Source organism: Aulostomus chinensis, chromosome 2 (genome assembly GCF_037954235.1).
Source record: "Aulostomus chinensis isolate RoL2024-O1b breed Wild chromosome 2, RoL_Achi_v1.0, whole genome shotgun sequence".
NCBI lineage: Eukaryota > Metazoa > Chordata > Actinopteri > Syngnathiformes > Aulostomidae > Aulostomus > Aulostomus chinensis.
This window is the reverse complement of record NC_141321.1, coordinates 28,558,224-28,576,216: the sequence shown is the minus strand read 5'-3', so window position 1 is coordinate 28,576,216 and position 17,993 is coordinate 28,558,224. Positions and strand designations below refer to the sequence as shown.

At 43.4% G+C, this 17,993-nt stretch overlaps 1 protein-coding gene and 1 long non-coding RNA gene across 5 annotated transcripts in view; one reads left to right on the top strand and one right to left on the bottom strand.

Moving 5' to 3' along the window:
- The window catches only part of LOC147269669 (uncharacterized), a 145,796-nt gene that overhangs the window by 10,519 nt on the left and 117,284 nt on the right, over nt 1-17,993 (bottom strand). The gene's annotated exons all lie outside the window — the stretch shown is intronic.
- irx6a (iroquois homeobox 6a) lies at nt 934-6,474 on the top strand. Of its 4 annotated transcripts, none has more exons than XM_086188832.1 (7): nt 934-1,324; nt 2,577-2,802; nt 3,653-3,762; nt 4,057-4,352; nt 4,458-5,114; nt 5,302-5,407; nt 5,761-6,474. In XM_086188832.1, the coding sequence occupies exons 1-6, from the start codon at nt 1,311-1,313 to the stop codon at nt 5,400-5,402; spliced, it is 1,404 nt and encodes a 467-aa protein (XP_086044958.1). In that variant the 5' UTR covers nt 934-1,310; the 3' UTR covers nt 5,403-5,407; nt 5,761-6,474. The 4 variants fall into 4 exon arrangements, with proteins under 4 accessions (XP_086044958.1, XP_086044941.1, XP_086044934.1 ...); XM_086188815.1 differs by having other exon boundaries at nt 2,527-2,802; nt 5,798-6,474; XM_086188808.1 differs by having other exon boundaries at nt 2,527-2,802.

Genomic DNA, 17,993 nt, shown 5'->3' with positions numbered 1-17,993 from the left:
AGAGCCGGTGACGGTTGAGCTGCTGATCTAATAAAGCTTAAAATTATTTCTGGTTTCATTCACTGTGAGGCAGCATCATTCCTTACCCATCTTTCAAGTCAGCGTCATTCAATTAAAATGCAATTCTCGTCGCCCCAATCCACTGATATTTAATTAGACTGCGAAGTAGGGCTTCCACTGTCTTCGTTTTCTTTCTTTTTTTCCCTTCTTCTTCTTCTTCTCAAGCACAGCTCTTCGGATTTCACCTCTAAGGCATATTTTCACTCTGTTACTCGTTGGTTAAACAAGGGCATGTATCCATTTGTTAATTGATACAATTACGCATAACGCGTAATGGTCACGTAGGTCTCCAGGCGCGCATCAATCACTGGTCTATTGACCTGCCAAAAACCCCTCTAAGCATTCCTGCTGGGACTGCCCTTCTCTCTAATAGAGAAAGATAGAAACATCACCGTCATTAACTCCGGGATGGACCTCTGGCCACAGAGCCACAGACGCACAGAGGTCGAGATTGGAAAAAGAAAGGAGAAAAAAAAAGAAAGAGAGAAAAGTCTTAGAAATGCATAGTCGAAGCACATTAAATTAGGATGGACTGTGATTAAAAGATTTTACAAACGATCCTCAGTCAGAACAGAAACAGAGACGTTTATACGTGTGGAAATTCTATCTTTTAAAAAAAAAAAGTGGAATAAAAGCAGAAAGGGCGCTGACTCGTTACAATTCAATAATAATGATCAATGATAGAGTTCTACAACACTTTATCTCTACAAATCAGTGTAATTCCATTACAAAAGCGGGACAAGACCGTGTACAGTGCACCTTAAGAAACCCTGTGTTGGACGTGATTGGCAAAGACATTATTCTATCCTTGGTACCCTGCCGTTCCGGGATTACAGTGACGTCACGCTGATACCCTTGCATGGATGAATGCTAAAGAACTATAGAGCCACAAATAATAGCACAAGCAGAGTCCATATCTTCCAAGTCTTACGTTATCCTTTAAGCCTCCTTCAGCAAACACAACAACAATTTTTTTTTTTTTTGCACTTAATGACGCTTAATTTCATTTCTTATCGGGTCCTTGGGGGGGGATTATTCATTCATATAAAACAATCTGCAGCTGATGCCAGCCTAAAGTCTCCCTCCTATGGGTGAAGTCATGTATTATTGAGCGAAAGGCCGTGCGTGGAAATGTGTGTAAGACGGTGGATTTGAAGTAGAATTGGTTGCAATCGATCAAGGGTGAGGAATATTGCTGATGGTAACAAAAGAAGCAGCTATGTCTTTCTCTCAATTTGGATATCCTTACAATGCAACTTCCCAGGTAAGGCACTTTTTTTTCCCTCCCCCCTCTTTGTAATTTCTCTTAAGTTTTTTTTTTTTGTCTCTTTGATTTGGTCGCTTGTTGTCTTTTTTTTTTATTACTACTTTTCTTTAATAAATGAACGGGTGGTTGATTTCATAAGTATTGACAGCGTCTTTTCTGTGGGTTGTTATTTTTTTCTCGTCTTCCCGTGATGCTTTTGTTGTTGAACCAAATATCGATATACACGTATGTCCAATAACACTGAATTATGAATGAACTCACGTGTTGTTTTTTTTTCCTCCTGATGACAATAGAGATGAATGTCACCTATCGCGCGCGCTGCGAGGTTGTAATTGGGCTGTTACGCGGTCTGCACACATCCGCACAAACTTTCTGTTTGACTTAAAAGTGACTTGGGGGATTTTTTTATTCAAACAAAAGGAAAAAAAAAACCCGGGATCGATTTGAGAACATTTTTTTAAGACTCTTTTATATAAATTCATGATACATTTTAATACAATATTATTGTTTTTTTTGGTGTGATGGCAAGTTCAGTGAGAGGGGCAAAAGTTACTCTCCTGGCAAAGTTATCACCAAACTTTGAGCGTCAGATTACTGAGTAAAATAACATTGAACCCGTTCGAATAAAGCACGAAGTGAGGACGCGGGATCCTAAAAATCACTTTACACTCTTATTTTCAGACAAACAGTGGGATAAACAAGAGGTGGCAACTTTTACGCGCGGATTTGTGTGCAACTCTTATTCGTCTTCACTGAAAAAAAATATCCATCCGATGTTATTTATTTAACAATAAATAACACAGTATTTAATTTTATTGATTTTTTGGTTCTCAAAATGGAAAAGGGGGCAATAGCATCGCTTCTTGCACTTGTTCACACCGCAAACTCTTTTTTTTCCTCTCTCTCTCATTCCAGGAATTCTCTTAAAAGTGACTTACCTTGAATTAAGGCAGGTCATAAGTTAGTGACACCTGATTCTGGAACATTGAACTGAGTCGAGCACCAGAAACCAACCCAATCATCCCTCATGTGTCCCTCTGAGTCAACACTAGACTGACAAAACTTGCTCGGATGGATATCTTTTTTTCTTTTTTCTCTCTCTCTCTCTCTCTCGCAGCGCATCACCAGTGTGTCTCATCACAGTTGTCTCAGACATCAACAGTCAATGATCATGTCTGTCCACGATTCTCTTTATGCAGTTTTTCGTGTCGGCAAACCCCAGTACGACTTGCTGCGATTCGATTTCCAGGTCGGTGTCTGACGGGACAGGCGGCTCCCAGACCGCTGCTGCCGCCGCCGCTGCCTCCTTTTGCTGCCCGTCGTACGAGAACCGGCTCCTGGCGAGCAGCCGGACGGAGCTGAACGCGGCGCTGGGGATGTACAGCTCTCCCTACGCCGCAGCGGCCGCCGCCAGCCAGAACTACGCCAACTACTTCCCCTACAGCACCGACCCATCCGCTATCTACTCCACTCTGGTGGGCTCACTTCAGCCTCATTTGATGCGCCAGGAGGGGGTGGGGGTGGGGGTGGGGGGTTTGAGGTGGGGGGGCTCAGACTGATCGATCAACTTGCTTTTGTTCATCAATTTATCGCACACTGCCAACATTCATCTTGACAAGTCCTTTAATGCTGCATCCAGTTAATTTGAATATTCTTGGAAAAAAAAGAAAAGAAAGAAAAAGAAAACAAGGCAGCAATCTGCCACTGGGGTGAGGGGGGAAATAACAGAGAAGCAATTTAATTTTCATTTAATTTAATAAACATGAAGTCACCCTCTCCAATAATTACACATTATTTATATATTTATTTATTTTACTCCCTTGTAAAAACTGCTCACCAATAAAAATCAGGAAAAAGTAATAAATAAGGACTTTCCTGGATGGTATTTTGCAGTGAAGCTGATACTTCAAATCATTTTATATTTTGAGTATCTCAATTTAAAGTCCCCAGAAATACTGCGCGCACACACACACACACACACACACACACACACACACACACACACACACACACACACCAAACAATGTAGTAGTATATTAAGTTAAATTAATAAAATGACAGCACATGAATCATTCACAGCTCATTATTCTCAAAATGGGTATTAATGTAAGAAAAATAAGATAAACCCAAGCATATTGATGTGTTGTTAGATGTGGGAATTAGATTCAAGCTCCTTTCACTCTCAGAGCTCCGTTTTTTTTTTCTCTGCAATTCCATGAAAAATATTTGCGAGAGAGAGAGAGAGAGAGAGAGAGAGAGAGAGAGAGAGAGAGAAAGAGAGAAAGAAAGTTCAAAAGTTTTAATAACCTCCTTCCTGTTCCACAGAATCCGCAGTACGACATTAAGGACAGCACAGGCACTTTGCACTCCGGCATCACTCAGACTGCTGCCTACTATCCTTACGATCACTCACTGGGCCAGTATCAATACGACAGGTAAGATGGATGTTCACTTTTTGTCCGCTATATGTAATTTGAGCTCTGGGGGACTTGCCAAAAAACTATTCTACCGCTCATCATTAGAAGGAGCTATTCACTAAAGTAATATACTGCATTCAGATCAAAGGTCAGGGTGTAACTCCACACTGATACATGAAGAAAGCAAAGCTGTGTATATAGATTTCAAACAGCGGGGAGTGAGGATATGAGGTGACTGATATCCCTTACTAATTGTACTAATGGTGTGTGCTTGTGTGTGCCCCCCCCCCCCCCCCCCCACCAACCCTCCAGATATGGGACAGTAGATTTCAACGGCACAGCCAGACGGAAGAACGCAACTCGAGAAACCACCAGCACATTGAAGACATGGCTGTATGAGCACCGTAAGAACCCCTACCCCACCAAGGGGGAGAAGATCATGCTGGCCATCATCACCAAAATGACCCTCACCCAAGTGTCCACCTGGTTCGCCAACGCCAGGAGGAGGCTAAAAAAGGAGAACAAGATGACCTGGTCGCCAAAGAATAAGGCCACTGACGACAGGAAGGATGACATCAACAAGAGCGACCAAGACTGTGTCACCAAAGGTAAACTAACTCTATAAAATGATTCCCCTCATCTTCATCTCTGGAACGTAGGTGGTGATGGCAGAAACAAACTGACACAAAAACAACACCTTCTATTTCTGTCAGATTCTGATTGCAAAGACGAGAAGGACTTGCACCTGAGCGATCTGGAGGACATGGACGAGGACGACTGTGACAAGCTGGACAGTGAATGTGAAAAAGGGGCTGCAGATGAGCAGGACATGCAGAGAGCCATGGCAGGAGCCCCTCAGAAAAGAGACTGCAACTCTGAGCTGCACCTGAATTTAACCAACAGCTTCCACACGTTCCCCTGCGCCATCAAAAGTGTGACCCCTCTCCCTCCTCTACCTTCTGACTTCCTGGACCCTGCAGTGTCCAAGGCCCCCTCTTCCACGGGCTCCACTGGAACTTTGTCCCTGTCTCACTTTGAAGTGTCAGATAAGCCACGGATTTGGTCTCTGGCTCGCACGGCGGCTTCAGGCATCATCCTGAGCCCTCAGCACAGCTCAGAGCTGAGGACAGGCAACTCAACCGGGGACTGCCAGCTCCAGAGCACCAGGCTTGCCGGGGGCCCTACTGGACAGTGTGGGAGCATGAGGGGCCTCCAAGAATCTAGCGGTGTCACCAATGCTGTGAACCCCTTCCCCGAGGGCTCCTCTTTACACTCCAAAGTCTACGGCAGTGGCAGCTACAGCAACAAGGGCCTCCATTGCTCGCCCTATGCTGCCCTCACAGACTCCTGTCAGTACTCCACTATCGAAGGTACGTCAGCTGCTACCTGCAGTGCTTCACACAAACACACACCCTTAATTTCTCTCCCATAGAGACAGGTGAGCCTCACTGAATTTACTCAACAAGGCGCACGTGCAGCATTTCGAAGGTGACGAGGTTCCGCTGGCTCACCCCAGACGAAAGTTTCTCAGATGTGGTTTTATTTGGGTGTGTGTAGGATTCTCTGGTGGCAAAGCAGAGACATCAGACCTCAGCGAAGCCTGCGGGACCTTGCAGGATGACAAGGTCACTGCGTTCAGACCGGTGATGAAGAGGTGAAGCAGGTGAGCCAAACTGGAGGAAGCCAATGAAGCTGCTGCTGCTGCTGCTACAACACACACACACGCACGCACACACGCACACACGCACGCACGCACACTCTTAAATCCCCACAGATGAACTGGAGTACACTCTTCCACTCTCTCTCACAGCTGATTTTACAATGTGTTACTGACTTTTCTCCATTTAGACATTAAATATGTAGTTAAATATATAAACTGCACTGTTTTTACTGTTTAACAAATCATTCTACAATAATTTATCAAATGACATAAACAACAAAACAAAATATTTGTGCCATGCTCCTTCTCGAATGTCAGGAGCCAACTGTTAAGATGCTTTTTTTTTTTTTTTTAAGGACAACATGAATTCTTGTCTTCTCGCTCCCCTTCCAGATGAATGAGGACGGACCCACAACAATTTAACGGGACATTTATTATGCACTAACGGACGCACTGGCCGTGTCGCGGCCTCAGAGGGACACGTGACCCTGCAATTGCAGGGTGAACTGTCAAAACTGTGGACTATCATTTTGCACAACCTTGTTTTTATGGCGTGAAAGACTTTATGCAACAACAAAAAAAATGAAAGATTGAAAAGTATGAGATGAAATCGGTCAATGGAACCGGTCGAATTTGTGTGTGGCAATCGTGTAGTGTAGCAAAGCTGTTTATTTATTTATTTATTTGTTTGTTTATTTATTCTTTTGATATCTCTGTTTGTTTCATGTGTTTATCGGTCGTATCTCCTTTACTGTTCAATGTTGACTGTGGATTCGTGTCATTTTGCCTGATGTTAAAGACAAAAAAAACCAAAACAAAACAAAACAAACAAAAAAAAAACTTGTCGGACTTTAATCTAAAAGGACTGGATCCCTTGTGTTGCGCGAAAGAATTTTGTCATTGTGTTCAAATGTGAGCTTATTCTGTGTTTTGATTTTCTTTTTTTCTAAGAATACATTTTTTTCCCCAAGACACCCCCCCCCCTTTTTTCTCTTCTGTTTTATTTTTTCTGTGTCATGATTATTTATAGAGACGATCGGCCAATTAAAAGACCGGGAGAGGAAGTAGATCTGATCAAAGTTTATATCATCCCGACCAGGAGCGCTGCTGGAGGGAGGGTCGTCATTCACTGCAGCACGTGACAGAAATCCACAAGTTGCGGAAGAAAGGCTACATCATCTCTGTATTGTCAACATGTAATCAGAAGTGGCATCAAACACTTTGTTGCTGTTCGGGGGCCAAGAAAGGAAGGCAGGAACCCGGGATGAATGATGCTTTGTCCCCTGTGTGGAGCGCCGCTGCACTAACTTAACATTGTGTTAATTAAAAGGTCATTTGTAGGATCAAACCCAGAGGAGAAGTTCACATGGTCCATCAAAGTCCCTTTGATTCCAGGCTCTTTTTTTCTTTTTCTTTTTTTTGCCGAGGGTCCACACGAGCCAAGTATTCTGACAAACTCCTCAGACAACTGCAACAAGATGATCACTGTCCTCCATGATGCAAGGTGACGCTCAGAAGATCCAAAATAAAAACAACTTTTGGATCCTCCAGGTTCAAACTTTCAGCTCTGCACTGCAGAGTAAGAGCGGTATTTTTTAGCTGCATAGTTTGAAACTCAACACTTGACTTGACAACTCTCTGAAAGTTCATTTGCTTTATAAACGGACGCAATGCCATGAACAATAACACAATACAACCTTTAAATCCAGACCACCGCCACCGAAACAAAGCAAACAGCCCCACAAATAATCACCTCAGCTCGTATTGGTGGGATGATGCTTGTTATAAAAAGTCTTTTCCGTATGAGGGCGATTCCGGCTCAATCCCGAGTGCTCAGCACCCCGGGTGCCCTTGGCCTAGGCTGCACTAGCTGGTAGTCATGCACCGGTGAATCGACATGATGAGTGTGAGGAAGGTCAGAAACAGGCTGAGAGATTATTCTACTTCTGTTTTCCGTCTTCCTCTGTGTTAATCTGAGAGCTCAAAAATGATCTCCAGGCTTTTGAACTGCAGGTTATATATCTCGTCCAGTTCAGATTTAAAGAAGCATATTTAAGCGTTGAAAAATGACCCTTAAGCTTTATTAAAATATATTTGTAACTGAACTTTGGTGTATTTGGGATCGGAAAGTTTGAATTTAAGCCCTTTTTTCAACTTTTAACTGTGTCCAATAATTAAGACAAAGAGGAAACAACATGAGAATTCAGTGAAAGGAGGGAATAAAAGACAGTTCTTGATATGAAGTTTCCACGTCCAGACCACTGTCTGAACGCCCGTGAAGGACATGGGAGGCTCCCCTCAGCACTCACCAGTAATCAGTCATGACGCCTGATGCTTTGCTCTTTATATTAAAATGTAGGATCAGCGTGTATCAAATATTTACAACTGAAATTAATTAAATCGGAGGCCATAAAGCAAAGCTGCCTGGTGCTATTGAAGGTAATGATGCATGCGCAATGGGATTACCACCATGGCAGTGTACCTGGGGGGAAAGCATAGATAATAGCCATGATGGGCTCATATAGCAGCCCGCAGCAGCTAACAGGTCGATTAGTCTGTCCTCTAAGTGTTTTACATCCACAGAGGAGACCGGCCGCTGATCAATGGCAGCTGATCGAGATGCCAGCACGTTTGTAAAAATTGTATCCTTAAGTGAGAAGACAATAGATAAACACTGGTGCTTAGTAGCGGTGGGGGAGGGGAGGCGGCTTGGGATAAACAAGACATTTTGTTTGTCTGACATGTCTAATCTGAGGTCAGACATGAAATCTGTGACAAATTTAGGAATAATAACTTCCTTAGGTAGCCTTTATATGGACAAGCACATCTCCCTAATACAATTCCTCTTCCCAAATTACATTTTTCATCGACTATGAGAGCACGTTTGCATAATCCACAACAGATTTTTAGATAATCTGTGAATGAGGCGTAAATATGGACAAAGAAAAACAAGCTGGGGTGAATACTTAAATAGGTTTGACAGCATTAGTCTGTGACCATCCTTTATGAAATCAGACGGAGTCTGTACTCAGATGACTGTTATTATCAAACACAGCATAAGTGTGAATTCAATCCAACCCCCCCCCCCGACACCCCCTTCACCCCCTGCACGCCCCCCCCCCCCCCCCCCCCCCCCCCCCCCACGGCTGTCAGGGATCACTGATCTTTTCTGGTTTTCACTGCTGGTGCTCTTTTCAAGTGAAGAGGCCAGCTGACTGCCAGAAATTACACTTGTTCTCATATATTGAAAAATACTTTTACACTTGTGTTATCCAGCATGTTTATTCAAGGCGAATATCAATCTCATCAACCTACATTCTCACCTGAAAAACAAGCCGTATTTCAACTCACTTTTTGATCAGATATGGAAAGACTGTCCTATTTCTCCATGCCAAATGCAGACGCTTGCCCGGTCTCGTCTAATCTAGTTGCCATTTCTGTCTTTCCTCTATATTATTGCTTTCTTTACTCACACTGTGTTGATAATAAAATTCCTATCCTTGATATTACTGACAATGTTTTTTTTGTTTTTTTTTACCCCTAAAAAGGCCTGAAAAAGTTTACCGGTGTTCATCAGAAACACAGTGCTCAAAGTATCTCTCTCTCTCTCTCTCTCTCTCTCACACACACACACACACACACACACACACACACACACACACACACACACACACACACACACACACTTTTCATCAGCCTTAATTAAATATAAATCACACTGTGTTCTAACATGAAATGTACAGGATGTTCTATACATGTCTTCAGGCGTTTCAAAGCATGCTCTTTTGCCAAAGCGGTGTTAAACGACTACATAATCATTACAATAACAAATTGAATCCCTCATAAGTAATATTTTAGGGATTTAAGATTCAAAATATTTTCGGGTTACCAGAGGAAAAAAAACAAAACATTTACTTTGCAACGGAGAAGCTTACTTTCTACCTTAAGATTTTTTTTGGAGGGAAGAAAACGTGAAAATGTGTGAAATCTCGGTTCAAGCACAGCTCGGTCAGATCACCCAGATGGATATGATTTTTGACAGCCAAAATATCTGGGAGGAATAAAAGCAGTGGGCAGTGTTTTAGAGATGCTTGTTGAAGTGGTTCCTCGATTTTACTGGAACTGCACATCAGATGGGTGTCGGCTTTCGACCTAAATATAAAATAAACCTGAGTGGGAACGGGAGCAAGCAAACTTCACACGTGCTTATTTTATACATTTATCACATCTATTTTGGGGGTTTTCTCCCCACCGGTTCCATCGAGGAACAGAGTGACCGTTAGCGTGTGATACAACGTTCTACCGGGGGTTAACTTCTGACTGTCAGGACCATCCATCACATGTGAACTCTCCACTGAGGCTCCCACTTAATGAGCATGTGCCTGCAATGTTAAAGAATCTGGATTATTTTGACACGATAGCAAAGGCCTCCTGGTATAAATAGGAGGCATAAAACAACAACAACAACATTGCAAACAATAATTTGCCCTCTTGTCTGACAAAAGAGCCAGCATGGAGGTGCCATTTGATGTGTCCCACGCCGGGCAGCTAAGGCTCATAAAACAAAGTCTTTGTACCAATGGCTACGGGTTCAGATGAGGGGGACAATATACACACTTCATTACATTTTGTCAAAAGGCGCAATGAAATGTGTGTGGGACATTGTTTCTGTGCATGTCTCCCTCCATGGAATTTCTGATTGCCGATGTTGCTACAAGGTCTCTGCTAATGAGTTTTGTCAAAGACAATTATGGGCTCGCTGGAATGGCCAGAAAGGGAATGAAAAGCTGGCTTTGTGCAGTTCGGGTGGATGTTGCATTGCAACCCCTGATTCTTTCAACATCCCATGTTTGACCTGCTCCTCATGTCACATCCAGGCCTCTATTCCAAGATCTCTGCTGTTCTCTAGGCAGCCTGATCTACTCCGACGCTTTCATTGGGGTCCAAACCTGATCCTAATGGAGTTTGGCACCGAGTGATGCTAATGTGCTGTCTGTGTTTCTTTTGTAGACCTCTGTCCTCCTACAGTAGCTTTAGTATCTGCTGAGTCCCCTCTGGGCTGGACCGTTACTCAGGCGGTTCACTCCTGCAGGTAAAGAGACCCAACAAAGGTGAGGGTCACCTTGTGATGAAGACCTTGTGAAGCAGCCTCTGCTGCTTCATCGGTAGACTCTTGCTACAGCTACAGTGGAGGGTGAGCTGAGTCGTGCTCCTCAGACCATCTGTACCTACTGGAAGGAGTGTGAATAGTACTCAGGGGATAGTATGACTTAGTATTGCCATGTTTACTCTGAAAACACTTACTGAAACTAAAAGGCCCTCCTAGAGCGCAGCGCTCCGTCAAGACCAACAGCCAAATCACGCCCTTACAAAAACATAGGCCTACTCCGTTCCACTGGATCCAAACTTCTTTTAAAAAAAAATCAGGATCCTAAATCCTAAACATAAATAGACAGTCAGTGTAGATTTGTTTTTTTTTCCCACTTTCATCTCTGGAAAAAAGGGAAAGAATTCTTGGATCTGAACCTTGTTTAGATCGGCCCAAATATTTCATGTATTAATTTTTTTCTTTTTTTTAGCCAAAGCTCCAGTTTTGTATAATCCCATTTCCACGACATGTTTACACAATGGTAGAAGAAGCTGAATTACTGTGCTGTTAGTCTGACTAAAACTGAACTTTACCCAAAAAAAAAAAAAAAAAAAAAAAAAAAAAGTTTGTCCCACTAAAATAAAACTTTTGGAAAGTCAGACTAACAAACCTCGATGATACGGTTGGGAAGTGATGTCCTCCCACTCAATCAGAGCAAAACTAGCCTGCTGGTATTACACAGCACGAAACAGGGTGAGGGCACAGTAAATCAAACCAAAAATCAACAATGAAGTCATCTCCTCCGTGGCGCAGGTAATAAACAGGTCAAGAAGCCCTGATTGCACAGTAAAAAGCAAACCCACAGGGAAACAATGAAATAAATGGAGCACAGGAGCAGTGTTATTTGTGGACTGAATCTCTGTGTTACAGCGCTGCACTGCTAAACTTGTTCCCGTTATCTTGTTTGTTCTTTTTTTGTTTGTTTGACGGGCGGGCAGTTGTGTCGCTGACCTTAGGTTGGCATCGGCAACATCAGAATAATCTTCTGTGTCATTTTAATGCCCTTTGATAATCCCCTGCTTCTCATTTTTTTTAATCTGGCTCTCTCCTTCTGTTTTTCTTCTCTTTATATTGGGCATCTGTTGGCCTTTAATGCCTGCTGTTGAGTCTCAATTTGACTTTCAAACAGGGTGTATCATGTCGTGTTTGACCACCAAAAGTCTATAATTCCCAACTACTACAGTCTGTTAAAACTATATAACTCATGTTAGGTTAAAAAATACAGTTGTGAAATACAACACACCTTGAGTACGATTCCAAACATCCATGAATCACGTGAAGGAGGAAGCAGAGCTGATGTGACTGAACCAGGCAGCCAACTGGCAATAGCACGGAAAACTGTTTCAAAGTTTTGCTGTTTAGTTTTATTTTGCTCCACAGACATAACTTCTACTATGAGCAAATCTTTATGTTCTTGAAAAAGACATAATTTTACCTCGGCGAGTTATCGTCCAACTCAGATTTCATATTCTCGGACAATGATTGAGTCTGAGCGTTTCTAATCAATTCATAATTTCCACCAAACAACAGTTGGTTGCCACGTTTTCGACTGATGATGTCAGTTCTGCTGTAATAATATTGTGCCTCTGTCCCTGCTGGCTGTGTATGAAGCTAATATTACTCTTGTACATGAGCTATAACAACTTTATCCTGTGTAGATGGAACTCTCCACTTGTCTTTCTGGTCCACATTTGTTCAGTGTGGCCTTAACTGGGTTATAAGCAAACTGCTTTCGTTAGCTCATGCTGTCCTCTTGACACAGCGGGACTCAGTTTAAAAAAGTTGTCATGGCATTTACTTGTGAGGGCACGCTCGCACAGCTCCGCATTACCCTGACACGGCCGCATTCAACGCCAAACTTTCATTTGAGGACAATTTAAGATCATTTTGAGAAAAATCAAGTCACGATATGTTTATTTTCACTTGAGGTTGTATAGTTGAAAGCCCTCTGAAGAGTTAGTTTGGCCTGCGGACAGCAATGTTCAGCTACAATATTCAGCAAAGCAGCCGCAGCACCATCATTTGTCTTCAATTTATATCTCCGAATTCCTGAGTTCAGCTTGCGCCAACGCTTCTGCAGATTTGACAGATGAGGTCCAGCATGTGGAGCCAGCAGCTTGTCTCTCTCGGAGACTCTACACCTGACTATTGCTTCTTTTGTTTTCTGATATGGCAGCCCAATGAGTAGCGCTCGCATGTATAATGAGCAGCCTCCTCCACCTGAACACAGAGTATTTCCACTACATTAGTTTCATTGGCATCACGCATGCAGGAGGCAAACTCACAGCAGGTCTGTGTAACAGTATGGTGTCAACAGCACTTTTCTCCACTGGGCTCTGCTAGGGGGCCTTCCTCTCTGTGTGAAGCTCCTGTGTCGGATTAGACACCGGTGTGCAAGTCAAATGTTTGCTACCTCTAATGGAGCCTCCACACCTGCCTGATGTCTACTTCAGCTCTGCTTACTGTTACTCGTGGCCGTCATATATCACGCAGAGGAATGTGGAGGCGTTTCCAAGAACGCTATGTTTCTACATACCCTTTCTTGACAGTGGCGACCTCAAAAACCTGGACGAAAAATGACAAAGCACACATTGAAGCAATAATGACGAATACTTGCGCAGTGATCAAAAACAAAAGTAATTTACAACACAGAGGAGAGCCTTATGGCCTGTAAATCAGAATTGCAGTCTTTAAATATGTTGTATGGAGGCTGTGAAATGGGGAAAATGGCTTTGTTTATAGCAAACAAAGCGAACGAGCTCTCATCAAGAGAGATCAATACAGGCGCTGTAAAGCTCCCCCACAACAAGCAAGTAGGGCGGCTAAAAACAAGGAGTTGTTGTGGTGGCATGCCAGTCGTGACGTGGCTTTGATAGAGCCGAGCAATAAGAGGCATCAAAGAGGGGCAGTCCTAACACGCTCCACATTCTACAGCAGCAAGGTAAACAGCTGAGGGGAGAGGAAGGAGGGAGGGAGGAGAAAGAGCGAGAGAGGGAGGGAGGGAGGTGACACACAGACCACACATTTTCAAAGTTCACTCTTAAACACAGTGCACTCATAAAAGTACAGGTCCCATTATTCACGGGTGGGATTTCTGTTTTAGGCAAACAGCCCAAACCCCCGAGCTGTGTCAAATGATGGAGCATCATAATTACGCCCTTTTTATTGGCCATCTTATTCCAGCTATGACTGATGCAGCACCCAACCCTAAGTGTTTCCATTTGCACTTTCATGTGGCAAACGAGCAGAGAAGCCATGGCTCGCCTGCCCTTCTAAGGTGGGCTGACAAATATTTACGGCCTGACGTGAAGTCACTTTTAATCAGGGCTGGTGACCTGTTCCTGAAGAATCCAACATGCTTATCTCCCCCATAATGAATGAGCCTTCAAAGGTCCCACTGTGCTGGCATTATGGGGTTGTCTAAAAATAATAACTGACACATTTCTTTAGAATCCCTCATAATCAAGAACCCCAAGGAGGAAAACGCAGATCTCTGCAGTAAAATGACAGAAATAAATCAATGACCTCCCTCTGCTGGTCAAAGGCCAAACTACAGTGCAGAGAATTAAAAGCCCTCTGATTCTATAAGGAGAAACATTTAAAGGTGACTTGTGGTTTGGCAAGTTAATGTTTTTGTTTTTCCGGGGTTTTTTTTTTTTTAGTGTGAAATGTTCTTCGTAATTTCTGTTATTTAGATAACTACACGTTTAAGACATTAAACCTGACTTATGCGTCTCTTTAAATTACACACGGCCTTAAAGGAGGGGGGAATAAAAACTGACATTTGAAGGACAAATTATCCACTGGATTCAAATCCTGTTAAAACGTACCTATTACCTAACCCCAGTCAAAAGTAAAGACAACTCCTATACATTTAAGAAATGTTGTAAATCCTGCGCGTGGTAGCAGAGGAAGTGATGGATGGCAAAGGAAGCCAAGAAGAGATCTTTTGATGGTGCTCTAATAATAGAAATGACTTCAAACTTCCAGACTTCATATCCAAGATGTACCCTAATCCGTTGCTTTGGTTTAACTTCTTCCCGATTGTCCCTGTCTATAATCCTGCACCATGTTTTATGATGTCTAGTTTGAAATGGAGATTTATGACACCAATATGTTCTATTCCATGCTTTAACAGCCTATAAGGCATTATGGGAGGGATCCCTTAGTGAAAACAGATATTTTCCTCTATATAATGAGTTACGGGGAGAGTGATCCTTAAAAATGAAAGCCATAAATCATTTCCTTCCACGAATATACCATTAACAGGAGCATGGTTTTGTCGTTTAGGTCATGCTAATAGCTTGGGCTTGAGGTTGTGGCCGTGGGGAAGAAGCATGAAGCAATGTGTGTTCCTCTTTGCCAACGAGAGTTTTGTCTTGGTGGTCCTGTGTTAGTGCTTCAGCTTTCTTTGCTTGATCACTGAGGACGTTATCCGCATCTGCTCTGGATTTCAGCATTCTTCCCCCCCCCCATCTTCCAATTGGAGTTTCTATATTGGGACTAGTTGTGGTCCTCCAGAGAGACCCCACGACAAACTGTTGGAGTATTTTGCACTCTGCAAAAGGCACCGGATGCCAGCAGAGTACATATTAAATTTGTTACTAATTTTAAACTTGGCATGGTGGACCATGTAGCTGCCACTAGCTCACTGGAAGCAGGCGGGTTCAGCCCCACTGTGACCACAACCACAATACAAACAAAGCATATGGAACAGCAGCTCCCAGTGTACTACTGACAGTAAATGTTTAGAGAGGGAACTTTTAAAAATAACTCAGCATAATAGAATTAGTGGGAGCCAGGCGCCTGGCAGCATGCCCCCCCCCCCCCTTCCATTTTTCAACTCCTGTACCAGATTAAAATAATGGTTTGAGAAGCATAACCAAAACTATGGAACAGATGAGTCTGCTTTTGTGTTTTCAAGGTCATTCTTATGAGCTGCTTGTAGCTGGGAAATCCTCAGGCCTCTTTTTTTAGTCTTGGTTTTGTATTCCAAGGTCTCCCAAGAGAACATTTCAAAATCTGAAAATCCAAACTGAATAGCATGCTCTAGTAGCAATGGCAGTGAGTACGGTGTTAAATAATAGCTGCGAATAGTGTTTTGTTTCCTTCTTTACACCACATGCATGCAGACTTGGACCTTTCGTTTCCTACCATGTCCAACAGCGGACACTTGAGCTGCAGCCATGGAGCGTCGTCAGTGTGAAATCACCGCTTTTAGCGTCCAACATAGATTCATGTGGATTTTTAATCTGCAGCCTTTGATGACAACGTTGTGAGGTTTGTTTGTGGCTATTTGACAGAATCGCTGTGATATTCTCTAGTTTTCTCTCAGCTTTTGCCACCTTCCCATGTGTGTCCGTGCGTGTGCTTGTGTGTTGTTTGTGTGTCTTTGTGTGTGTGTGTGTGTGTGTGTGTGTGTGTGTGTGTGTGTGTGTGTGTGTGTTCAACAGGATGTTGTTGCTGGCCTCAGCTGCATCTGTCACCCATGGAACTGCAGTGACCTCTAGAGACAGTTCCCTTCACATACAGTGTTGAGGAAACGAGGTGTTTTGGCAAAGATCAGGTGAGGTGAGAGAGAGAGAAAGTGGGTGTGCGTGCATGTGTGTGTGTGTGCAGTTTGGGGTGAGGGGGGGGGGCAAGCCTGGAAGCATTCATAAGTGCATGTGCACAGATTCACACAAATACAGGCCCCCATGCAAAACAACACATTCATTTAAAGTGCATACAAACTCTCACTCGCACGGTCAAAGAAACACAAACAGACGAGACCCTCGGCCACCCCTGATCAGAGTGAGCGCCGTGTCTTCACTGATCCAATATGTTTAGCAAACATTCATTCACTCTCCTCAATCAATAACGCCGAGCAGCATGTGTTTATGACTCTGCCTTTACTCACTCAGTTCATCTACAGTTCATCTGAGCTGAAACACTCATCTACCCTCTAGCCCTTTTCTCTCTCTCTCTCTCCCACTCTCTCTCTCTCTCTCTATCCTTCTCCTTTCACATTTGCCCTCACACAATCATTTCCCTACTTTCAATTTAAATGTATTTTTTAACCACGTGGATATAAAAGCGCGATCTTGATTTCTTACTTTCAAAACAAATATGTCCGTCTAGAATATCTATGACAAAACTACCTCAGTGAAGCTAAAGAGTATTTTACGGTTCATCTTATCAAACAGTAAATGTTTAGAGATGGATGTTGCTGATGGATATATCCCCATTTCCAGCTCATGCTGAAGCGCACCACAGCACACCAAGAGAGGGTGTTACCTTCAGTTGCACTATGAAAGTAGGTCTCTGGCTTAAAAAAACGATTATACGGCATCTTCAAACATGCTGAATGATTTGCCATGGAGCCTTTACACCCCCAAATTCCCAAGGTAGAAAATTATCCTGAAGAAAACGTTCTAAAAGATGGCCGTGAATCAATATCAGATGCAGGCTGAGTTTTCGTAGGAGGGATGCTTGCTTTAAACTCTCTGCTGAGGAACATCTCGTCCAGAAGAGAGCACATTCATACAACAAAGTCCCATAAAAGGGTATTTTATATGGGTAGTTATTATTGTTATTGTAATTATCATTCTTTGTGTACCATAAAAGTGGATATTGGGAGATATATGAATAGCTGAGGCTGTAAATAAATTGTGGTGGAGGGCTGTAAAGCTGTCGCCTGTTTTCTGAGTCGGGATAAATGCACACGCTCGATGCACATCGACGCTCGGCTGCAATCGTCTTTGTTCTGTGAGGTCACTGGGATGCTTCTCGGTAGATTTGCTTGAACTTGCTCCATATGATTAAAGTTATTCCAATTTTTTGTAAACCTCCAACAATACAGGCGAATGCAAGTGAATGTGCCCGTAGGCCACATCGTAAGTGTTACTGTGTATTTACAGTGCAGTATGCTCTTCCCATTAGCTATGTACAGTACAAGGGTCGATGCACAGATGCCCTGAGTGGTGCCATACGGCTGATGGCTCATTAGAGCTCAGATGGAAGACATGAATCAAAGGAGGAGAGGAGAGGAAACAATCAATCTGCCTAATGGGAATCCCCTGTGTGGAGCGTGGGCCAGCCGTCCCGCTGCACGCAGCTGTAGTCATTCGTATATGTGACCTCCCAGCTTAAACGGCCCACCACCAAAATGTCCCCACCGCTGCCTCTGAGCCACCACCACAGAGGAGCTGGGGACACACACCAAAGCACCACAACAAGCTATTAGCTAAAGGGCCTCCCACAGGGTGAGTGGCGGCCACGTGGCAGTGATACGGTTAGCTCGGGAGAGCTGTGGTAGTCCCACGCACATGTGTCGTCCATATCCTTCATACCAGGAAATGACACCCAGCTTGATGTGGGGGGTCATCAAAGAAGCGATGGGAACCGGATTTATAGCGTGGACAGGCAGCATGTGCGTCTGTGTGCTGGGAGGCACGCACA

Bases quoted from the DNA above. Each gene is read 5' to 3' on its own strand.
- irx6a (XM_086188815.1), top strand. From the start codon at position 1,259: ATGGTAACAAAAGAAGCAGCTATGTCTTTCTCTCAATTTGGATATCCT. The intron at 2,803-3,652 runs GTGGGCTCACTT...CCTGTTCCACAG, and splicing joins CCGCTATCTACTCCACTCTG to AATCCGCAGTACGACATTAA. The intron at 4,353-4,457 runs GTAAACTAACTC...TATTTCTGTCAG, and splicing joins CCAAGACTGTGTCACCAAAG to ATTCTGATTGCAAAGACGAG.